The following is a 25,897-nucleotide window of genomic DNA, read 5'->3' as shown; positions in this document are numbered from 1 at the left end:
AGTTTGGACACTTTGAGTGGTTCTGATGGATAAAAAGCAGTATTAAGCTATTTATGCCCGATGTACCCTTACAAAAGCCATTCTGAGATTGGTAAATGTGTCTAAAATTTTATGCAAAATGTAGGAAAATTAAAAGATAAAATAAATATATTTTTGAATTAGTAAAAAAAATCTAAGTTATACATGTGATATAAAAATATATAAAAACAAATCTATATCCACAGGTAAAAAAAAAATTGTATATACAAGAGATCATTTTAGTATATGAACGTAATATTCACCTCATAAGCATACGATATACGCTCCATCAGCTTATAGTCAACACAACATATACATAACAATGCCCCCCAACATCTCAGCCCTGAAACTTCCTAGAAACTTATTCAAATGGATGGTGAGGGGCCCTCTGCAGTAAGGGAGGTGTCACCTCTTATGGTTACAGGTGCATTTACATTATAAAGCCCAGGGTGGGGATCCCAGCACTATGTATACCTGGCTGCCCCCATACACACAACACACCTGACAAGCCATGGATTGCCCACAACATTCCTGGGACCCCCTCTACAACCAAGTCCCTGAGCAACACAACATGGACAGGATCCTGGCCAAAGTAGAGAGCTGTCCTGGGGAGGCCAACGGAGGCCCCAAAAAGCCCGACATGACTGATCAGCTCAGCAAGAAGAGTAAGAAGAGCAAAAAGAGCAAAAAGAGCAAAAAGAGCAAAAAGAGCAAGAAGAAGAAGAATTATCAACGCTACGCCAAACCACCCTACTCCTACTTGGCCATGATCGCCCTGGTCATCCAGGCTTCCCCCATGAAGAAGCTCACAGTGTCCGAGGTAACCAACCTTCCATTATGGGACTTCCTGGGGCTTTAGGGCAGCTAAGGGCAGAGGGAGGGGTGACACTGAGACTAGCTCAGATAAAGGATTTGTCAGAGGGATATTCTTTATTATTATTTGTTTCTGTTAGGCCTATGAAGGCTGAAAAAATTATACCAATATTTATCAAAAATAGAAGTTCAAGAAGTTGGGTGAATTGTCAATATTTTATTTTTTTAGTTATTTTTTTATTTTTAATTTAGGCCCCTGGCTGCCTGTTATATTTGCAGAATATAAAACTCTCATGACTACAGGCTGAATTACTTTTTTTTCTTTTTTTTGATGAAGTGGGTCAGATTTTTGCTGTTTTCGTTTGGAGCAATAAGCCTTATGTTGTCCTTACGTATATCATTCACAGCTGTTCAATTACACCAACTTTTTTTTCCAAAATACGGAAAGAAAATATAAAGAAAAAAATAATAGAATCACATAAACGTTCAGAAAAAAGGATTGTTTATTTAAATTTTATTGTTTGTATTTTTTGTTCATGTAATTTCATTTGTGTGTGCTTTTTTTTCAAATTTGTGTTTTTTTAATATTTTTACTTTATTTTTTTCTTCCTTTTTTTTGCTTTTTTCATATTGTGTTTTGAGAATACATCTGATACAATTGATATAATAAATTGAACATATGTGAATAATATATGTAAGGACAGTGCAGCTAAGGCCTTCATTATTATTGCTCTTATTGGGCTTAGCCCGTGCTTTGTGGAAATACGTTTTGTAATAGTGAATGATTTTACAGAGAGGGGTAATTTTGCATTTTATTTTAGTCTTTATTGCTGTCTGTGTCCCAGCTGGGGAGATTTACCCTGAGACCCCCCAAAGTATGAAAGTGATTGGAAAAGCCAAAATATTGGGCTGTCAACAAAACAGGGGAAGCCTTCCAATGAAGACAATTGTTCCTGTGGCAAATGTCTTACTTGGGATTTGCCTCCCTTTGGGGGTTTCATCTAACTTTAGGAAGCCTTATACCACAAATGGATAGGAGGTCTACAGTGATGTCCTTCTAAGTATCTCAGTACAGGTCTCCTGGTTATACTTATATAATGTAAGAGGTATTATGTATCTTGGTTTACGGTCATGTTCATTCACTTACAACTATACTTTTTATTATTGGCAGATCGAAGATGAGATCAGCAACCTCTTCCCTTTCTTCAAGGGGGATTATCAGGGCTGGAGGGACTCTGTTCGACATAACCTCTCCTCCAATGATTGCTTCGAAAAGGTAAGGACTTGTTGCTCCTAGGATGTGATGGCGGTGATGGGCTCTTAAGGCTCTCTACATACTGCAGCCAAGTAAAAAAAAAAAAACATTATTTAAAAATAGGTGCAGATTCTAAGAAATTACTTTTCTGATCATTGTAAATAGGTCACAGGGTTTTGTTACCCTGACCTGTAATAGATTTGTGTGAATCTGCTGTGCTGGCTTATGCCTCTAACGTCTTCTCCCTCTTTTGCAGATCCTGAAAGATCCACTGAAGCCGAATGGTAAATGCAACTACTGGATAGTGAATGTGAGCCAGATTCCCTCCGCAGCCATGAAGCTGCAGAACACGGCGGTCACCCGCCAGGAAGCCTACCCTCATGACCTGGCTCCTTATATCCTGGATGGACATCCCTACAGACCTTCCATTTTTCATAACCCTCATCCTCCAATAGAAAATACTGCGGTCAGAGCAGAAGCAGAGGCTCAGTCCTCAGTACGAATCCAGCCCCCTAGTGTACATCCTGCCTCAACTTTCCCAGAGATCTTATCGAACCTTCCAGCATCACACACAACATGTGTGGCCCCTAATGTGGTGGCCCCTCCTAGCATACACCCTCTGCAGCTTTACCCCAACTTCGCACTCTCTCTACATAATTACATGCCTTCCCCATACTCAAGCTCCACCTGTGTGGAGCGGAGGGATGTCTACCCTCCCAATGTGATACCTCAAATGTCTCCCCAGCCTAGACCCTCTGAAGCCAGGAATTCCCTGTCAGATTTCCCTCCCAATACAGCAATATTTAATGTCCCCATATATCCCTCACCCGGGAGCTACATGTCACCTCAAAACATATATGGACAGCAATTATCTCAAGGTGGTGCTTACGGACAGCATTTATCTCAGGGTGGTGCTTACTGGCAGCATTTATCTCAGGGTGGTGCTTACGGGCAGCATTTATCTCAGGGTGGCGCATATGGGGAACATTTATCTCAGGTCGGGGTGTACCCATGGTACGGACTTAACGGTTACTGATTGGCCAGATGCTGAGACAAGGCTGGTTTTGGGCCGTTCACTTTTGTCCCAAGGACTAGCTGCACTTGAAGGCTTACCTGATGACATTGGCACCAGTGGTAATTTAGTCTACTAAAATAACACTATTTTAGTTGACTAAAACAATTCAGATGGCTAAAATACAACTAAAACTGAAATGGCATTTTAGTCAAAAGACAAAGATTAAAATTAAACTGAAATTTGCTGCCAAAATTAACACTGGTTGGCACTCAACTCGGCATGTGGCCCAGCGGAGGTGGCACCAACCATGACATACAGTCCAAAGGCATTGGAATTGGATCACATGTATATATGACAATCATTTTGTATCTTGTCTGATTATATTCACTTGAAATAAATTTGAATTTTTGTTTTACTGAAATTTGGCATCAATGTTGTAATTGTCTACATGGGTATTAAGATTAGAACTAGTAAAATAGTCTGAAAAATGTATATATCAACTGTATAGTATAGATCTTAAAGGGTCAGTCCACCCAAAAGTGACATTTCAATATTTGTCTAATGCTGGTGAATTAATTGCCCTGACAGGGTCTTGTATCTCCCGATTTTACACACTTGCTGTCCCCATTATAAAGGGTTCCCAACTTCCCACCATCCCGGCACCATTTTTAATTTCTTTTATGTTATGGAGAATGTGACAGAAGGCATCAAAACACAAATGTTTTATATATGAGATTTGTAACGAAATAACAATTTCCATCTTTATAAAGATTCCTGTGGGTGTATTGGTTGTATTCGGAATTCCTCGGCTCATGTCTAGTGATAATAGAAGCAGTGGCATCGCAATGGGGGGGCAAGGTGGGGTGCAGCCTGCACTGGGTGACACCTGCCAGAAAGGTGACACCGGGGCCGCCGCTACACAGTGCACCATATTGTATGCACTTGCAGAGCTGCAGCGGGGCGGTGAGAGTGGGACATGTAGCCGTGCGAGGGAGGCTGCCTATAAGACTCCCCAGTCAGTGAAGCTAACCCTCGGGGATCTTCAATATCTCCTTCAGCTGCAGTTGGGGGCCGGAGCTGGGGGGTGTGGCTGCCTCCTCTACTCCTCCCACACACTTATTCACACTCGCGGCTGAAGTAGGAGAAGAGGCGAAGACACAGCAGCACCAAGTGTCTTCATCTCTGCAGCTATTTTGTAAGTTCCTGCAAACTGCCCTATACCTCCCCAACCTGCCCTATACCTCTCAACCTGCCCTATACCACCACAACCTGCCCTATACAACCCCAACCTGCCCTATACAACCCCAACCTGCCCTATACCTCCCAACCTGCCCTATACCTCCCCAACCTGCCCTATACCACCACAACCTGCCCTATACCACCCAACCTGCCCTATACCTCCCCAACCTGCCCTACACCTCCCAACCTGCCCTATACCTCCCCAACCTGCCCTATACCTCTCAACCTGCCCTATACCACCACAACCTGCCCTATACAACCCCAACCTGCCCTATACAACCCCAACCTGCCCTATACCTCCCAACCTGCCCTATACCTCCCCAACCTGCCCTATACCTCCCCAACCTGCCCTATACCACCACAACCTGCCCTATACCACCCCAACCTGCCCTACACCTCCCAACCTGCCCTATACCTCCCCAACCTGCCCTATACCTCCCCAACCTGCCCTATACCACCCCAAACTGCCCTATTTCACCCCAACATTCCCTATACCACCCAACCAGCCTCATATTACCCAACCTGCCCTAGAATGAATCCAGAGATGGACAACAAAATGGTGAAAGGTCTGAGGGATGAAACATATCAGGAGAGGCTTCAGGCACTTACAGTCTGGAGCAAAGAAGGGAAAGGATGGATATGACAACCTTCAAACTCATAAAGGGGGTGAATAAGGTTCAGGAGGGCAGGATTTTGAATATGAAGCCAAGTTTAGGAACACAGGGACATGACCTCAAACTGGATGAAAGAAAGTTCTACACTAATCTTAGAAAGACTTGGAACAGACTTTCAGAAGAGGTAGTGAGTCAGTCAACAGTCAGCCCCTGTTCACATTAGAGCAACAGGTCAAATCACATGACAAGTTGCATCCTATTTCCAGCCATCACTCTGTTCAAACCAGTGGGACACCGACTCATGCATATTGGATGCGGTGTAAAGCGCATCCAATTCGCATATATGTGACCCCAGCCTAAATCTCCCCTAATGTGTTTAAAATTACTGGGTATATTATTCTCCAGATTTACATCCCTGCGACATATCCTTTTTCCACCATATTTTCATCAGTATAAAAAAATAATTTCAAAGCATGTCTATCATAGATTTAGAATAGCAGTTTCGTTGTTGAGGTGTCAAACTAGTTAAAAAAAAAAGTTCTGCAAACAGCGAGAGGAATAAAACAGCTTCAGTACTGACCCCCATCAATCATTATACCAACATTTACCGTATTTATCGGCGTATAACACGCACCCCAAGTTTAGGAGAGAATTTTAAGGAAAAAACATTTTTAGGAGGGAAGTTTAAGGAAAAAAAACTTACATTAAAATGCCCATCAATGCAGCCTTATCTGTCTATTTGCAGCTTTTTCAGTGTCAGTGCAGCCTTGCCCCAGTGCAGTCTTGTCAGTGCAGCCTTGTCAGTGCAGCCTTGTCAGTGCAGCTTTGCCCCAGTGCAGCCTTGTCAGTGCAGCCTTGCCCCAGTGCAGCCTTGTCAGTGCAGCCTTGCCCCAGTGCAGCTTCGTTCGTGCAGGTCTGCCCCAGTCCAGCCATGTCAGTGCAGCTTTGTGCACTCAGTGTAGATTCAAAAAATGGCGCCGAGACTGCAGGGAGCCGAGATACACATACACGAGTGTTCTCGGCTTTTTCCGGCACCGTCGTCACGCCCAGTCCCGCCCCTGGACCTGTGTTATGTCCATCATAGGGCGGGACTGGGCGTGACTGTCAGCAGCGCCGAAAAAAGCCGAGAACACTCGGGTATGTGTATCTCGGATCCGACAAGAGCAGAGATACACATACCCGAGTGTTCTCGGCTTTTTTCGGCGCCGCTGACAGTCACGCCCAGTCCCGCCCTATGATGGACATAACACAGGTCCAGGGGCGGGACTGGGCGTGACGGCCGAGAACACTCGAGTATGTGTATCTCGGCTCCCTGCAGTCTCGGCCCAATTTTTGAATGTACCCACGGCTGTGTATGTCGGCGGCGACCGCGGCAATTGCCGCGATCGCTCCGATGACACAGAAATTGGCGGGGATCGGCCTATAACACGCACCCACGATTTTCCCCTGAAAAGTGCATGTTATATGCCGATAAATACGGTAATAAGTCATTAACTCCTTATTAATTGATTATTAATAATAATCAATTAATATGTATTCGTAGTTTTTACCCATTTAATATTACATCTAGACACACAGACACATAGAAGAGTGAGGACAGAAAAAAAAGACCAAGTGCTCCATCAAGTCTGCCCCACTTTTTTCATTTATATCTACAGTATATCTATATTTTTATTTTTTTTAGTATAGATTTATGTTTGCCCCAAGCATTTTTGAGATGCATGTTTGAAAATCTATTATCAGTTATAGACCTCCCATGTTATATGGAGTCCTACTGAGTGTGTTTTTTATCAAAAACATTTTTCCTGCAAAATGCTCAGATCTGTCATCTTAACATAACAAAATTGTTCTACTTATAGATATAATATGACATAATATCATATAGGTATTTATATTTTTTATATATTAAATTCTGAGCATAACACACTCCTGATCCCTGCATTCTGAGCGCAGAGCACGCCTTAACTCTGCTTACTGTCTTTTTATTTTTGTTTGGTGGGGTGCTTCAGAATTCCCTGCCTATAGGCTCCTGAGATGTAAATCCAGCCCTGCCTGCAAATCGCATCAGACTGCACAAAAAGTAGTGCATGCGCTGGCACCACGTTCTGGTGTGAACCGGCCCCAACAACAGGACACTGTGCCCGGTGATCTTTGACTTCATCAGTGTTGTTCAAGTAGATCTCCATCTGTCTAAGGTTTCCTACCCCTGCCTTAGAGCCTTTTCAATCCCTTTTGCTCATTTTCATTGTTGGGGTCCCAATGCATTACTTTGCCCAGGGGCCCATGATGCCATTAAGATGGCACTGGGTTATAGTGGCTCCTGTGATGACAATGCTGGATTTAAGGATCTAAGCTGGATCCCTTCTTCCAGACATAGGCACCCCATAGGAAACTTGTTCTGAACTGATGGGTAATGAGTACAAGGGTGAGAAGTAGTCCAAGTGGTTACAATGGCTGGGTGGAGTAAATCATGGGAGTAGGTGTATATACTCTAAGGCTGGATTCACATATATGCCAATTGGATGTGTTTTTAACCGTATTCAATTCGCATAACATGTGAGTGTGACCGGCTTTCAGTGGAGCCGGTACACACATGTCCGGTGGTGGCTTCAGTGTGGTTTGAAAAGGGTCTTGTGCGTTTTTGGGTCCGGTTCAGGTTCGAATTCAGTAAAAAATTTGCACCTGTATCACTCCTGGACCAGTGAACTGAAATGCACAGGACATCGGACTGCAATCCACAGCCACAAATACACTATATTAGCAAAAATATTGGGACGCCTGCCTTTATACACACACACACATGATCTTTAATGGCATCCCAGTCTTAGTTCGTAGGGTTCAATAACGTGTTTCCCTGAAAATAAGCCCGGGTCTTATATTCATTTTGGCAACAAAAGACACAGTAGGGCTTGTTTTCAGGGTAGGTCTTACCATGTAATGTGCTGTCTTCTCTCCCCCTCTCTCTCTCCCTGCCTGACAGGAATCCCCAGTGTGAACCAAGTTAAAATGCTTGTAAATCCTATATTCCACTCTATTAAAGTAGTATATAATGTACAATGTGTGTTTCTGTTATATAATTGTGCCAAATACCTTCATTATAGCGTCGTTCTGCTCTTCTGTGACCCACCGGAGCTCTTTTCCCTGCAAATATATTACAGAAGCACACACATCGTACATTATATACTACTGTAATAGAGTAGATTATAGGATTTCACAAGCATTTTAAACTAGGGCTTATTTTCTGGGTAGGGCTTATTTTCAGGGAAACACGGTATTGAGTTGGCCCACCCTTTGCAGCTATAACAGCTTCAACTCTTCTGGGAAGGCCGTCCACAAGGTTTAGGAGTGTGTCTATGGGAATGTTTGACCATTATTCCATAAGCGCATTTGTGAGGTCAGGTATTGATGTTGGATGAGAAGGCCTGGCTTACAGTCTCTGCTCTAATTCATCCCAAAGATGTTCTAATGGGTTGAGGTCAGAACTCTGTGCAGGCCAGTCAAGTTCCTCCACCCCAAACTTGCTCATCCATGTCTTTATGGACCTTGCTTTGTGCACTGGTGTGCAGTCATGTTGGAACAGGAAATCCCCAAACTGTTCCCACAAAGTTGGGAGCATGAAATTGTCTAAAATGTCTGTCTTGGTATGCTGGCACCGTAAGAGTTCCCTTCACTGGAACTAAGGGGACAAGCCCAACCCCTGAAAAACAACCCCACACCATAATCCCCCCTCCACCAAATGATTTGGACCAGTGCACAAAGCAAGGTCCATAAAAACATGGATGAGCGAGTTTGGGGTGGAGGAACTTTACTGGCCTGCACAGAGTCCTGACCTCAACCCGATACCTTTGGGATGAATAATGCCGCGTATACGCGATTGCACATTCCGACAACAAAATCCATGTTTTTTTTTCTGACGGATGTTGGCTCAAACTTGTCTTGCATACACACGGTCACACAAATGTCACAAAAGTCCAAAAGCCAGTGCGGCTCTTCTGCTTGATTCCGAACATGCGTGGAACTTTGTGCGTCGGAATTGTGTACACACAATCGGAATTTCCGTCAATGGATTTTGTGGTCAGAAAATTTGAGATCCAGATCTCAAATTTTGTGTGTTGGAAATTGTCCGATGGAGCCTACACACAGTCGGAATTTCCGACAACAAGCTCCCATCGAACATTTTCCGTCGGAAAATCCGACCGTGTGTACATGGCCTTAGAGTGGAGACTGTGAGAAAGGCCTTCTCATCCAACATCAGTGCCTGACCTTCACTGCTGAATTTGCACCTGAACCAGACCCAGAAATGCACAGGACCTTTTTTGAAACACCACCTCGTCAGCCCCAGAAATGTGTGTACCGGCTCCATCGAGAGCGAATTGGATGCAGTTTCAAACACATTCACTTTGCATATATGTAAACACAGCCTAGAACTTATGTTTATTAGATAGAATACATTTTTGGGGCCGTTGATATTGTCTCTTGTAGTGAAAAGTTCGGAGACCCCTGTATATGATTGGGAGATTGATAGCTTATTAGTGATTTCATTTCATTTGGATGATTAGCGGTGAGCTCCAATAATGTTCTTCTCTATATTGTATTTGTTTAATAACATCTATTATTATTATTATTATTATTATTATTATTATTATTATTATTATTATTATTATACAGGATTTATATAGCGCCAACAGTTTGTGCAGCGTTTACAACATGAGGGCAGCTATTGAGTTTTCTTCACACATAGAATATATATTGCTGACAATTTATAGGTTATAACAAGAGAAATGCACATTTTTCTTATATATGAGATTTGTAACGAAATAACAATTTCCATCTTTAGAAAGATTCCTGCGGGTGTATTCCTTGTAGTGGGAATTCCTGGGCTCGTGTCTCCTGACAATGGGAGGTTGTGATGTTTGGAAGGGTGTAATGTACACTGAGATCGCTCACCATTGTTGGGGCTGTTGAGAAGTAGATGAAGGTTGGAGTCACACGGGGGATGAAGGGTTGGTGGGACATATCAGGAGAACAATGGGGGCCTGATGGGTTACTTAAGGCTTCTATCATGTGCTAATCACTGTAAACAGGGTTCAGATTGAGAAGTGAGACTCCTCCAGGCAAGAAATGGGAAGTCACTTTCATATGTGTCATGGGACTGATAACCCTAACAGTAATAGTGTCAGGATCGTCACATTAGCCATCGATATTTCTTATTTTTGTGTGATGGTGAACTGAGAATACTCACATTAAGAATCAACACATTTGTTACAATCTAATTGTACAATATCCGTTAGATCCACCAACAACTATCTAGTATAAGGGCCTGCTGGATTGGATATGGAGCACCCTGGGGTTTAGTCTGGGATGCTCCTCACAAATTTACTTGCCAGGAGTAGTTACCCTGGTCAATTGTTAGAGATCCATTGATTTCTCCCTAAGCTGGGCCTGCTGGGAGAGCCTATATATTTGGGTAGAGTCAGGTGATCTTTGTTCTGTGCCACCTGGACGGCTGTCTGGGTGGATGTGTGTTGTGTGCCCTGTGCTGCTAGGCTGGAGATAGGGCCTATCCCAGGGGCATCTGGCTGCTAGGCTGTGTTAGGGCCTATCCAGAAGCAAGAGAGCAGGGTTGGGGAAGCGGCTTGCAGTCCAATCAGAAGTGACGGTTCTGCCGGCCAGAGAACCTGTCAGTGGTCGGAGGTAGAAGGGAAGCTGTCGCCACAAAGAGACCAACCACCTTATTTACCAGGGACCACAGTGAGTAACTGAAGCAAGTACCAGAACAGCATTCTCACCGAATCAGGAAATTTCAGGTGGTGATCAAGTCAGGGACCCAACCAGCAGAGGTGACGCTTGCAGAGCAGCCTTGAGAGTCAAGCCAGGGACCGAGCCCATCAGCAGGGGTGAAGCTTGAAGGTATCCGAAGTGCCAAGCTAGGGACCCAGCAGGGAAGCGTGGGTGACGCTTGAGGGAGATATCACTGCAAACCTTGGAGGAGCTCAAGGGATTCAGGGTCTAGTGAGAGACCGGGAGCTCAGTGTTGAACTGCAAGAAGCAGCTGTAGTGAAGCTGAAGGCACTGCTATGTTTGAGTTAGGAACTGTTAAAGACTGTTGCCATAGGAGACAGCATTCCTGCATGTGCACACGTGGTGCCTTCCTGGTGCTATTCCCTGCACGGCTGCCCTCCTATTAAAGTTTCTGAGTCTGCCAATTCAATCTACAACTAATTAAGGGTGTCCTGGCCCTAACCCTCTTTCCCCCAAAAATACAAAAAGGACTGTTAAGAGAAATAAAACCTCTTTTACATCCAAGAAGTGTCTGGCGCCCAATAACTTTGTTCACCTTGCACCCACTATGCCTCACAACCCACCACATACAGAAGGATGTCAGCTGCCTTTGACCTGGGAAGTTCTCATTAGACCGGACAAGGCCAGAGACCTTGCTACAGATACAAATTGATTGGGTAGATTAGGTAGGTTCTTGTATAGTTTTGGTAAATCTAAAGTTGATTGGGTAAAGTTTGTAAGGTCAAACTGTAACATGTTTGGTGACACTAAAGCTGACCACATGCGGGAATCTGATTGTAATATTTCCTTTAGATCTACCAACAACTATGTAGTGCATGGGTACTCAACCTGTGGCCCTCCAGCTGTTGCACAAATTGACATCACTTCTGGGCACTTACTGGCATCACTGCTGGGCACTGTTGGGGCTGCACTGATGATCAATAAACTCCAAAGTAAATGAATACAATTATTAAACACATAAATTGGATTAAACCGGTATTACTGGTGTTGGTTTTTCACCTACATTAACCACTTGCCGACCGCCTAACGCAGATATACTGTGGCAGAATGGCACGGGCAGGCAAAATCATGTACCTGGTACGTGATCAGCCTCCCGCGGGCGGGGGGCACATCGCACCAAACCCCTGGTGCCCGAGGCAGTCGGCTTCATTAGGGGAGCAATCCAGACTCAGCGATCCCACACTCATTTGTGGCCACCCCCTCACGATCGCTCCCAACAAATGAAAATCTTCCTCTGCTGCTGTAATGTAAACAGCGGTAGAGGAAATGATGTCATCTCTCCTCGAGCCGGTCTTTTCGTTCCGGCGCCATGGAGAGAATTCATCAATGTGAGTTGCACCAACACTACACTAACAGTAGAACACACTAGGCACACTTTTTACCCCCCATCACCCCCCATCACCCCCCATCACCCCACTGTACCCCCTGTCACAGTGACATCAATAGCAGTTTTTTTTTGCATTGGTGTCAGTTTGTGACAGTTAAAAGTGGTAGGGCAGTTAGTGTTAGGCCCCCTTTAGGTCTAGGGTACCCCCCAACCCCCCCTAATAAAGTTTTAACCCCTTGATCACCCCCCATCGCCAGTGTCACTAAGCGATTGTTTTCGGATCGCTGTATTAGTGTCACAGGTGACGCTACTTAGGGAGGTAAGTATATAGGTTCGCCGTCAGTGTTTTATAGCAACAGGGACCCCCATATACTACCTAATAAAGGTTTTAACCCCCTGATTGCCCCCTAGTTAACCATTTCACCAGTGATCACCGTATAACTGTTACGGGTGACGCTGGTTAGTTAGTTTGTTTTTTATAGTTTCAGGGCACCCGCCGTTTATTACCTAATAAAGGTTTAACCCCCTAATCGCCCGGCGGTGATACTAATTAAGTTTTAGGGTCAGATCAGGTTAGCGCCAGTACTGCTAACACCCACGCACACAGCATACACCTCCCTTAGTGGTATAGTGTCTGAACGGATCAATATCTGATCCGATCAGATCTAGTGTCCCCAGCAGTTTAGGGTTCCCAAAAACGCAGTGTTAGCGGGATCAGCCCAGATACCTGCTAGCACCTGCGTTTTGCCTCTTGGCCCAGCCCTGCCCAGCCCACCCAAGTGCAGTACCGATCGATCACTGTCACTTACAAAACACTAAACACACATAACTGCAGCGTTCCCAGAGTCAGGCCTGATCCCTGCGATCGCTAACAGTTTTTGTTGGTAGCGTTTTGATACAGTCGCTAACAGTCAGGAGTTTTTTTGCCTGTGAGTCTCACTAGTGTACCACTAAATTTATAGCCCAAAATGGCAAATCGAAGGTACACTAGTGAAGAGGCCTACACGTTTCTGAGCATGACAGGTAGTGAAGAGGAAGTCACTCATCTGTCAGATTCAGGCTCAGAATACGATCCTGTAGAGGACAGCGGCTCCATGACAGATAGCTCTGACGACGGAGTTGTGGTTCCTGCCAAGGTCAGGCGTACCAGACCCCAAACTTCTTCTGTCCTTGATGTGCAAGAACCGCAGGTCCCTCGTATGGAGCAGAGCAGTACTAGCGCCGCTATTCCTTCTGTTGAACTGGCAAGCACCAGCGGCCTAGTACACCCTGGTCATAGTCAATCCAGCACTGCAGTATCACGTGGTGACGTGGCGAGTCCCATAAGTGCAGTTCAAGCTGTCGAGGTGGCAAGCACAAGTAGTGTCCCGCTGCCACCAAGAAGACGAACACAGGCCCGTCGTGCCCATAGTGCCCTTCCTGCTGCATTCGCCAATCCTTATTGGGAACCCACCACTTCTGCAGCAACCGTACTTCCCCCTTTCACTGGCCAACCCGGAATTCAGGTGGAAACAGTTGATTTTACGTCACTTGATTTTTATTCGCTGTTTTTCACCGAAGATCTCTATAGATCTATTGTGGACCAAAGCAATTTATACGCTGGTCAACACATCGCCACTATTCCCCAGTCCTCCCTTGCCAGAGATTGGAGACCAATTACGGTCTCTGAATTTAAGCTCTTTTTGGACTTTCCCTCAACATGGGCATAAATAAAAAGAGTGAGTTGCGGTCATATTGGTCCACTGACCCAAATCACCATATGCCCTTGTTCTCTGCTTCCATGGCCAGGGCACGATACGAGCAAGATCTTACGGTTCATGCACTTCAATGACAATGAACTCTGTCGTCCTCTGTCGTATTCAGGAGACCCTGAATATGATCGGCTCTATAAAATTCAGCCCCTCATAAATAAACAAATATAACCCTAACATGGGAGGGGTGGACCTCAACGACCAGTTGGCGCCATACCTAGTTGACCATAAGGCCAGACGCTGGTACAAAAAGTGTCTGTTTATTTATTACAATTGGCTTTGCTGAATGCTTATGTGCTATACAGAGCTTCAGGACGGACTAGATCCTTCCTTAAATTCCAGGAAGAGATTGTCAGAGCCCTTCTGTTTCCAGACGGTGCTCCCCCTCACTTTCCCCAACCAAATGCAGTAAGCCGGCTGCATGAGAGGCATTTTCCTTATGTCCTCCCAAGTACCCCTACCCAACGAGCCCCCCAAAAAAGATGTCGTGTCTGCTGCAAGCGCAGATTTAGGCATGACACCCTCTATTATTGTCCCTCCTGTCCTGACAATACTGGTCTATGCATTGGTGAATGTTTTGAATGCTACCATACACTAGTTGAGTATTAGCGTAGGGTACAGCATTGCACAGACTAGAAAACACTTTCACAGGGACTTCCAAGATGCCATCGCATTTTGAGAGACCCGAACCTGGAAACGGTTACAGTTAAGTTAGTTACAAAAAAAGTGTAAAAAAAAGTAAAAAAATAAAACAAAAAAAATATATAAAATAAAAAAACAAAATAGTTGTCGTTTTATTGTTCTCTCTCTCTCTATTCTCTCTCTATTGTTCTGCTCTTTTTTACTGTATTCTATTCTGCAATGTTTTATTGTTATGATGTTTTTATCATGTTTGCTTTATAGGTATGCAATTTTTTATACTTTACTGTTTACTGTGTTTTATTGTTAACCATTTTTTTGCTTTCAGGTATGCCATTCAGCTGCAGAGCGTATTCATTTATCTTGACAGCAACAGCATTTGCTCCCACGATACATAAAGCCGTGACTCCAGCGCTGTCGGAGGTGATTTCACCACCACAGTTACATACTTCATCATATATGCCAAAGCGTGGGGGCAGCAGTGGGCGGAGGAGAGATTTGCTCCTGCCTTTTGCGGGAGGATGCCACCATGCTTCGGCATATATATATTTTAAGCACAGGTTGCGTTAAATGTTTTATTTTTTACTATGTTTTTTTGTATTTGCTTTGCAGGTATGGTAAGTCTTACTGTTATACTGTAATGTTACTTTGTTTTATTGTTAACCATCATTTGCTTAGCAGGTACGCCATTCAGTTGCAGCGCAGATTTATTTATCTTGCCAGCTTCAGCGTTTGCTTCCACGATATATAAAGCCGTGACTCCAGCACTGTTGGAGGTGATTTCACAACCACAGTTACATACTTCAGCATATATGCCAAAGCGTGGGGACAGCAGAGATCGGAGGAGCTATTTGCTCCTAACTTTTGCGGGAGGATGCCCCCCTGCTTCGGCATATATAAATGGTGCACGTATGCCCATCATTAGAAGTGGGTGGATGAAGGGAGGTATTCTAATGGTGGGCATACCCACCGACCAAACTCTTTTTTTCGTTCAGCCCACAGGCTGCATGAAAAAAAAAGTTTACAATATATGCTCAACAAGGACCAGCAACGTAGACCCCAATTTTTTCAAAAAAAGATTACCTGTCACTACCTATTGCTATCATAGGGGATGTTTACATTACCTGAGATAACAATAAAAAGAGAGAGAGAGAGAGAGAGAGAGAGAGAGAGAGAGAGAGAGAGAGAGAGAGAGAGAGAGAGAGAGAGAGAGAGAGAGAGAGAGAGAGAGAGAGAGAGAGAGAGAGAGAGAGAGAGAGAGAGAGAGAGAGAGAGAGAGATTTTCAGGAATTACTCGTGGTCTCGATGTCTGCTCCATTATTGGATCAGGTTAGTCCATTTATGTTCTATACAAATAACTGTACAACTTTTGTCTACTCTGCTTTTTTAGTAAAGCTTGACACATATACTTATGCTAGAGCATACATGTTCTCATACAAAAACATTATTACATTATATAACTTGATGTTCATTTTACTAAATTTTGGCAAATCATTGAGACATATACATCTATGTTTACAGCTGATATCTATCAAGCTACATACTGAGACAATAGGACCATTCACCTTCACTTATGCTGTGTCTGCCTCCTGGGGTCCCCCCTAGGGGTATCTGTGTCCATCATCTCTCCCTCAGCTCCCGTGCCATACTCTGGCTGCTGCCCATCCATTTGGGGGTTCAGCAATGGAAACTCTGGTTTTGTTAATTGGTAAGTATTGGTCCATTTTGCTCTATAAAATACAGTATACAATATATTTCATGGAGTTTGTAAAGTGGCCCTGCCTTGGCTATAACAAATGGCTTAGATGTTTACTGTGAGTTGCTCAATAGCTTATTACAAAAGGAAACATTTGTGATCTGTGGGCTTTGTTGTGCCATATTGACAGTTGTACATGCAAGTCTTGGGCTTTACAATTGGCCATTATTATTAGGAAAACATTTACATAGGGAAATTCAACTTTAACCTCCTGGGGTGAAGCCACAGGGGGGATGAAGGACGGGGGAATAAGGACTTGTGTAGAACAGTAGCCATTAGCACTTGTTTTGGTGGAAATAGTAAGAGATGGGATGCAAGGGCAAGTTTATTTGAAAACATTGACAGTGGAAGTGGGTTTTAGGATTCTTGTGTCCATTTTTTACCTTACTTCTTATTTAATAATAAAGTACCACATACCATACCATAGTGAACCTCTTTTGGTGAGCTTTGGGTATATATGAAGATGTCCTTATATTTTAGACAAGGAGGTATTTTAATTGATTAATTCTGGAGGTATTTTTATTATCTTCCTTCTATCTAGCCAACCATGATCAGCTCAGGGATTGATATGACATTTCTGGACATCTTTGCTTGGATCGGATTGGGGAGAGTCAATCAGCCAGTGGGGTTCTTTCCAGATGGCGATATCAGCTAGGCTCCCCCATGTAGACACTGGCTTTATTTTTTTATACCATGAGTATTTGGTGGAACAATTGTTTGGCCTCTACCTTGTCATCTGTAGGAAGCATCAGAAGCTTGTTCATATTTCTTCCAAGCCAACACCACATCATGTGAAGTACTCCTTGGTTCTTTGCTGCTATTTTTTTCTATAATTACAGTTTTCCTATGGCCAAACATTAGCTTTCTGAGGATTCAATTCCCCTTTTTATTTTTTTTATATTATCTTCCTCTATGTGGGAAGACATCTGCCAGAGCCAGGAGAAAGGATCTAAGCTAAGTCCCTTCTTCCAGACATAGGAGCCCCGAAACTTGTTCTGCACTTATGGGCAGTGTGGACAAGGGTGACAAGCAGTCCAAGTGGTTACAGTGGCTCCTGTGGTGAGAATGCTGGATCTAAGGATCTAAGTTAGATCCCTTCTTCTAGACATAGGCACCCCATAGGAAGCTTGTTCTGCACTGATGGGCAGTAAGGACAAGGGTGACCAGCAGTCCAAGTGGTTATAGCAGGGCCGTCTTATCCAGTGGGCACTGCCCAGGAGCCCCAGGTGCACATGGGGCCCCATCAGGGTGGGCCCAGACCTAGGGAGATGCTGCTGGCACTGGGGTGCAAATACTCCTCCAGCTTTGCCTTATATCTCCTACTGATTGCAACATATTAATCCCTCTCCTCTTCACTCGCTCTCCTTCCATGGCTCACTCCACCTTCTTTCCAGATGAGCTTCTTTCAATTATTTCTGCTACAAATGGCTCACCCTCTGCTTCTCCCTCTATCTACACTTTCATTTTGCCATAAGTTGAACACTTTCACACAATCCGATCCTCCTCCCTTCTCCCCTGACAAGTAACAGACCCGAGCACCTGATGGGCGGAGAGGCAGTTCAGTGTTAGGGCAGCGAATATTCATTCGCTGTTCTAACGCACCTGGGCCATGGTACTCGCAGGTCACTTTTTTATGCCTATTAGAGCCTATGGCTCTAATCAGGTGCTTCAAAAACAACCCCCGCCGCTGTAATTCAGGTGCCCAAAAAAGGGGCTGGGCGCCTGAATAGGGGGTGACAGCGGCGGCCATAGATGGATTCATGCAATGCATGAATCTATCCATTGGTCATAGAGGGGGTGGCTGGAGAGAGGGGGTGGTGCCTGTGCGCCCTTATGGATGCCCCGCCACTGTGCAAGACAGATGAACGTGTGGACTGTCTTGCACCCTTTCTTTGCCTGCTCACTTTTTAGCTCTTCCAACTGTCCTGCAGCCTAACACGTTTTCTACAGCTATTTAAACTGCCCATAGCGTAACACACTCCCGAACCCTGTATTCTGAGCATAACACACTTCTAATCCCTGTATTCTGAGCAAAACACACTCCTGATCCCTGCATTCTGAGCATAACACACTTCTAATGCCTGTATTCTGAGCATAACACTCCTGATCCCCACATTCTGAGCATAACACACCTGATCCCTGCATTCTGAGAGCAAGCACTCCTGATCCCTGCATTTGGAGAGCAACGCACTCCTGATCTCTGCATTCTGAGAAAAACACCCTCCTTAATCCTGCATTCTCAGCGCAACGCAAGCCTTAACCCAACATTCTGAGCATAACGCACTGCTTAACCCTGCTTACTGTCTTTTTATTTTTGTTTGGTGGGGTGCTTCAGAATTCCCTGCCTATAGGCTCCTGAGATGTAAATCCAGCCCTGCCTGCAAATTGCATCAGACTGCACAAAAAGTAGTGAATGCGCTGGCACCACGTTCTGGTGTGAACCGGCCCCAACAACAGGACACTGTGCCCGGTGATCTTTGACTTCATCAGTGTTGTTCAAGTAGATCTCCATCTGTCTAAGGTTGCCTACCCCTGCCTTAGAGCCTTTTCAATCCCTTTTCCTCCCTCAGAGCCCCCCAAGATCCCTTTAGTTCCATGCACCAACTCATTCCCAACTGGGAAATATGTTTCCTCAGTCCCTTTCATTGTATCAAAAGTGAGACTTCCGGGTCTGTTTAAACCCCTGATATCTCACCAAAGACAACAGCGTTTTTTTTTTTAAATAATTGCTTACATTTTTTTCATAAATGGTTTAAAAAAAAATAGGTCAAAATCAAACTAAAAGTTCTAATCAGCCTAAAAAGCCGCGCCCAATATGTAGCATAATTTAGCCATGCCCACTGTTTGCCACGGCACATGTAGCATGCTGCAGGTCACCATCTTCATTTTTGGGGCCCCAATGCATTACTTTGCCCAGGGGCCCATGATGCTATTAAGATGGCACTGGGTTACAGTGGCTCCTGTGGTGAGAATGCTGGATCTAAGGATCTAAGCTAGATCCCTTCTTCCAGAACTAGGCGCCCCATAGGAAACTTGTTCTGAATTGATGGGCAGTGAGGACAAGGGTGACAAGCAGTCCAAGTGGTTACAATGGCCCCTGTGGTGACAATGCTGCACAAGCATCACTTTAGACCCAATAGCATTGTCGCCTTGCAGGAGGAAGGATCCAGGCTAGATCCCTTCTTCCAGACACAGGGCACCTCATTGGATACTTGTCCTGTGCTGATAGGCAGTGAGGAGGAAGGTTATCAGCAGTGACAACAGTCCAAGTGGTTACAACGCTGGATTTAAGATCTAAGCTAAGTCCCTACTTCCAGACATAGGTGCCCCATAGGAAACTTGTTCTTGTACTGATAGGCAATGAGGACAAGGGTGACAAGCAGTCCAAGTGGTTACAACGCTGGATTTAAGGATCTAAACTAGATCCCTTCTTCCAGACACAGGGCACCTCATTGATTACTTGTCCTGCACTGATAGGCAGTGAGGAGGAAGGTTATCAGCAGTGACAACAGTCCAAGTGGTTACAGTGGCTCCTGTCATGACAACGCTGCATGAAAAATCACTTTAAAAGAATAGCGTTGTCAACCTTCAGGAGGAAAGGATCCAAGCTCAATCCCTTCTTCCAGGCACAGGGTGCCCCATTAGATACGTGTCCTGCACTGATGGGCAGTGAGGAGGAGGGTTATCAGCAGTGACGAGCAGTCCAAAGGTGTGGTGGTGACAACTCTGCAAAGGGCATCGTCATCCTACGGGGGGAAGGTCCTAAGGCTGCCACTTTCATTTATTTGTAATAGAGATTTATGAGGAAGAATTTCCCTTTTTGGATATAGTTATACTTTGATATTATAAAACTGGAAAAGTGAAAGAAAGCAAGAAAAGTGGTCAAAAAAGGTTAGAATGGTTAAAAAGGGCCTGAAGAACAAAATCGCTACTTTAGGAAAAGTGACCCTTTCAATCTATCTGCTTTGAGAATATAAAATTATGGGTGGATTCGGATGGAGCAAATCATGGGAGTAAGTGTATATACTCTGAGGCTGGGTTCACATATATGCCAATTGGATGCGTTTTTAACCGTATCCAATTCGCATAACATGTGAGTGTGACCGGCTTTCAATTGAGCGGTTTTGGGTCCGGTTCAGGTGCGAATTCAGGGAAAAATTTGCATATGCATCACACCTGAACCGGTGAAACGAAATGCACAGGACATCGGACTGCAATCTGCAGCCACAAATACACTATATTAGCAAAAATATTAGGACGCCTGTCTTTACACACACACACGAACTTTAATGGCATCCCAGTCTTAGTCTGTAGGGTTCAATATTGAGTTGGCCCACCCTTTGCAGCTATAACAGCTTCAACTCTTCTGGGAAGGCCGTCCACAAGGTTTAGAGGTGTGTCTATAGGAATGTTTGACCATTCTTCTAAAAGCACATTTGTGAGGTCAGGCTCTGATGTTGGATGAGAAGGTCTGGCTCGCAGTCTCCGCTCTAATTGATCCCAAAGGTGTTCTATTAGGTTGAGGTCAGGACTCTGTGCAGGCCAGTCAGGTTCCTCCACCCCAAACTCGCTCATCCATGTCTTTATGGACCTTGCTTTGTGCACTGGTGCACAGTCATGTTGGGCCATCCCCAAACTGTTCCCACAAAGTTGGGAGCATGAGATTGTCCAAAATGTCTTGGTATGCTGACACCTTAAGAGTTCCCTTCACTGGAACTAAGGGGACAAGCCCAACCCCTGAAAAACAACCCCACACCATAACCCCCCACCTTTGGGATCAAGTGGAGACTGCAAGCCAGGCCTTCTCGTCCAACATCAGTGCCTGCCCTTCACTGCTGAATTTGCACCTGAACCAGACCCAGAAATGCACAGGACCCCTTTTGAAACACCACCTCGTCAGCCCCAGAAATGTGTGTACCGGCTCCATCGAGAGCGAATTGGACGCGGTTTAAAACACATTCACTTTGCATATATGTAAACACAGCCTAGAACTTATGTTTATTAGATATAATACATTTTTGGGGCCGTGGATATTGTCTCTTGTAGTGAAAAGTTCGGAGACCCCTGTATATGATTGGGAGATTGATAGCTTATTAGTGATTTAATTTCATTCAGATGATTAGCGGTGAGCTCCACTAATGTTCTTCTCTATATTGTATTTGTTTAATAACATCTATTATTATTATTATTATTATTATTATTATTATTATTATTATACAGGATTTATATAGCGCCAACAGTTTGTGCAGCGTTTACAACATGAGGGCAGCTATTGAGTTTTCTTCACACATAGAATATATATTGCTGACAATTTATAGGTTATAACAAGAGAAATGCACATTTTTTTATATATGAGATTTGTAACGAAATAACAATTTCCATCTTTAGAAAGATTCCTGCGGGTGTATTCCTTGTAGTGGGAATTCCTGGGCTCGTGTCTCCTGACAATGGGAGGTTGTGATGTTTGGAAGGGTGTAATGTACACTGAGATCGCTCACCATTGTTGGGGCTGTTGAGAAGTAGATGAAGGTTGGAGTCACACGGGGGATGAAGGGTTGGTGGGACATATCAGGAGAACAATGTGGGCCTGATGGGTTACTTTAGGCTTCTATCATGTGCTAATCACTGTAAACAGGGTTCAGATTGAGAAGTGAGACTCCTCCAGGCAAGAAATGGGAAGTCACTTTCATATGTGTCATGGGACTGATAACCCTAAAAGACGCAAATTGAAAGCATATTGTACAAAGTTTAGGTGAGTCTATGAGAGTTTAAGAGCATTTTGTTTACAGGCGTTTTTTACACTACACGCCCCTCTGCAAAAGCCAGGAAATGATGTACAGCAACAACACTCCTTTTTTTTTACTAAAAAAAGTTGAAACTTGATGTTCAGAAGAGATAAGAGGAGTTTAGGAGAGATTGATGTTTTTACAGCTCCTAAACTTCTCCAGAAAACGTGATAGAGAAGGTTTTTTTCCTACCTCTGAACGTCCCTGACAGAAAACGCCTGTAGTAGTCATAATGTGCAAAGACACATAGACCAAAATAGAAGTGCTTCTAGAGGCAGGTGAAAAAAACGCCAAATGCCTGTAGAATCGACGTTTTTTAAGTCCAGTGTGCATGGAACCTAATAGTGTCAGGATTGTCACATTAGCCATCGATATTTCTTGTTCTTGTGTGATGGTGAACTGAGAATACTCACATTAAGAATCAATACATTTGTTACAATCTGCAATGGCTTTTAGATCCACCAACAATTATCTAGAGTAAGGGCCGGCCTGATTAGATACGAATTGATTGGGTAGATTAGGTAGGTTCTTATATAGTTCTGGTAAATCTAAAGTTGATTGGGCAAAGTTTGTATGGTCAAATTGTAACATGTTTGGTGACCCTAAAGCTGACCACGTGCGGGAATCTGATTGTAAAATCTCCTTTAGATCATCCAACAACTATGTAGTGCATGGGTACTCAACTTGTGGCCCTCCAGCTGTTCCTAAACTATAATGCCCATCATTCCTCTGCCTTTGGGAGTCATGCTTGTAGCATAAGCTTTGCAGTGCCTCATGGGACTTCCACAACAGCTGGAAGGTCACCAGTTGAGCACCCATGATGTAGTGTAAGGGCCTGCCTGATTGGATACAAATCCATTGGATAGATTAGGTAGGTCCTCATATTACATTGCTTCTTTTTTCTGTAAAGTTGATATTACAAAGATGATACGGTCAGATGTTTTGGGGACACGAACAGTGACTGTCTTATAAGATTCATGGTCAATATTCCCATAAAACACTTTGATAGTTTATCTTCATTGTCAAATTACTAATCCAACCAGAAGAAGTGAATCTAAAGGCCATATTTATCCAGCACAGAATGGACTCGCATATACAAGAACCTTTTTTTGATTATTCTATATTGGACAGTGGTATTTCCCAGCTGGTATTGTAATTTTGAGTAAAAAAACGATATAATTGGAACCAACATTACTCTCCATACACCTATGTTGACTTGATGACATTTACATTGTTGCAATGTTGAGTAGGGGCAGATCTGTGTTGGACATTCATTCTATATATCATTTTTTATAAGATTCTTCTAACTCCCTGGTGTCCAACCTGTGGCCCTCCGATGCTTGTAGTGCAGCCCTTACCCCCGGCAGTCAGTACAGGGAGCACTAATTTGCAAAGGGTTCTGTAACTGTAGTAAAGTCCAGTGGTCTCTTGCAACATTTGCCTAGTCTCTGATGGTCTCCTATAGCATGACTTCGGTCTCCAACCACTCTAGTACATGGGGTCTCCAAACTTTCCAAACAAAGGGCCAGTTTACTGTCCTTCAGACAGAAGGGGGTTGGACTAGGGCCATTTGGGAATAGAAAATGTTCTGATGTCCAGTGGGAGTAAACAACGCTCTATCTTTGGTGTCAGTGGAAAGAATTGTGCCCCATCATTGGTGCTAATGAAAGGAATTGTTCCCCATCATTGGTGTCAATGGGAGGAATTGTGCCCCAACGTTGGTGTTAATGGAAGGAAATGTGCCCCATCATTAGTGTTAATGGAAGGAGTTGTGCTCCATAATTGGGGGACCCGCATCCAATTCGCAATGGTGTGAACCCAGCCTAATGTTCCATGGGAGGTCTTCCATGTTTAAGAGTAGATTTCCATTTCTCTGAAGAAATTTTCTTTCATTTCCTATTGTGTCTATAGTATAGGAAGTGAATAGAAATCTAAAAAAGGCAGACATTTTAACCATTTCCTACAGTACCCAAAAATGTTTTAAAAAGTTTTGTCTTTTTATGCTTACGTTTTTGGAAAATCTGCTATTATTGACAGAAACAAGTACGGACATTGGTTCTAACCCGTTTCCACTCCATCCAAAAATGAAACACAGTTTTGATACTCTGGTTTTAATTCAGCTTGAGTACATTTTTTACCCCTTTTATAAAAAGCCGTTCTGGTTAGAGTTACTGGGTTTGGTTTACTAAAGCCAAATAGGCCGATCACTTTGCAAAGGAATTTAACCTTGGCTTAGTAAACGAGGTGAAGCTCTGCAGCCTTCCATTATTTAATCATATGCAAGAAAACAATGCTGTGTTTTTTTTTACATTTTCGTTGCCTGGTTGGGTTTCCTTTGTAAAGCGCATTTCACCACATTCACTAAGTTAGGGGAAAAACCCCATGCAAAGTGAACACCGGTTTGCCTTTAGTAAGTCAAACTCGGTTTGTTCAGTTCTGAAGACCTCACATGCAAGAAAATATTGATAAGATAGAATGAATCCAGAGATGGACAACAAAATGGTGAAAGGTCTGAGGGATGAAACATATCAGGAGAGACTTCAGGAACTTACAGTCTGGAGGAAAGAAGGGAAAGGATGGATATGACAACCTTCAAACTCATAAAGGGGGTGAATAAGGTTCAGGAGGGCAGGATTTTCAATATGAAGCCAAGTTTAGGAACACGAGGACATGACCTCAAACTAGATGAAGGAAAGTTCTACACTAATCTTAGAAAGACTTGGAACAAACTTTTAGAAGAGGTAGTGAGTCAGTCAACAGGCAGCCCCTGTTCACATTAGAGTGACAGGTCAAATCGCATGACAAGTCACATCCTATTGCCAGCAATCACGTTGTTCAAATCAGTGCGACGCCGACTCATGTATATTGGATGTGGTGTAAAGTGCATCCAAATCGCATATATGTGAACCCAGCCTAAATCTCCCCTAATGTATTTAACATTACTGGGCATATTATTCTCCAGATTTGCATCCCTGCTCCATGTCATTTTTCCACCATATTTATCATCAGTATAAAAAAATGTCAAAGCATGTCTATCATAGATTTAGAATAGCAGTTTCGTTGTTGGGGTGTCAAACTAGTTAAAAAAAAGTTCTGCAAACAGCAAGAGCAATAAAGCAGCTTCAGTACTGACCCCATCAATCATTATACCAACATTTAATAAGTCATTAACTCATTATTAATTGATTATTAATAATAATCAATTAATATGTATTTGTAGTTTTTACCCATTTAATATTACATCTAGACACACAGACACATAGAAGAGTGAGGACAGAAAAAAAAAGACCAAGTGCTCCATCAAGTCTGCCCCACTTTTTAAATTTATATCTACAGTATATATCTATATTTTGAATTCTTTTAGTATAGATTTATGTTTGCCCCAAGCATTTTTGAGATGCATGTTTGAAAATCTATTATCAGTTATAGACCTCCCATGTTATATGGAGTCCTACTGAGCGTGTTTTTTTATCAAAAACATTTTTTCCTGCAAATTGTCATCTTAACATAACCAAATTGTTCTACTTATATAGATATAATATCATATGGGTATTTACATTTTTATATTAAATATAATCCCCTTCAATTTGCTTCTACAAATTTCTTAAATAGAACGAATGCCTAGAAAATGGCCACTATTAAGGAAAAAATGCTGAAAACCATCTGGAATAACAGGGACACCAACGTGCAGCAAAATTAAAACACTGATTTCAATTAAGAAATAAACAAACAGAAAAAAAATGTAAATTTATGCTAAAAAAAGCAGTTGCAATTTAACACAGTATGTGCTCCTTAGATAAGATCCCTCAGCAAATATATCTTTCAAAGTTTAATAAATAAAAATGACTTCTAAAATTCAATGTACTTGTAAATGTTAACTGG

At 43.3% G+C, this 25,897-nt stretch overlaps 1 protein-coding gene across 1 annotated transcript; it reads left to right on the top strand.

Annotated features, from left to right (window-relative positions):
* The first annotated feature begins 529 nt into the window (after positions 1 to 529).
* LOC141146102 (forkhead activin signal transducer 3-like) lies at positions 530 to 3,921 on the top strand. The gene is made up of 4 exons (XM_073632855.1): positions 530 to 838; positions 2,003 to 2,107; positions 2,343 to 3,027; positions 3,872 to 3,921. Exons 1-4 carry the CDS (start codon positions 530 to 532, stop codon positions 3,919 to 3,921), a joined length of 1,149 nt encoding a protein of 382 aa, XP_073488956.1.
* Positions 3,922 to 25,897: the final 21,976 nt, after the last annotated feature.

Source organism: Aquarana catesbeiana, linkage group LG05, assembly GCF_042186555.1.
Source record: "Aquarana catesbeiana isolate 2022-GZ linkage group LG05, ASM4218655v1, whole genome shotgun sequence".
Lineage (NCBI taxonomy): Eukaryota > Metazoa > Chordata > Amphibia > Anura > Ranidae > Aquarana > Aquarana catesbeiana.
The sequence above is the reverse complement of the archived record's forward strand: the minus strand, read 5'-3'. Positions and strand labels throughout refer to the sequence as shown.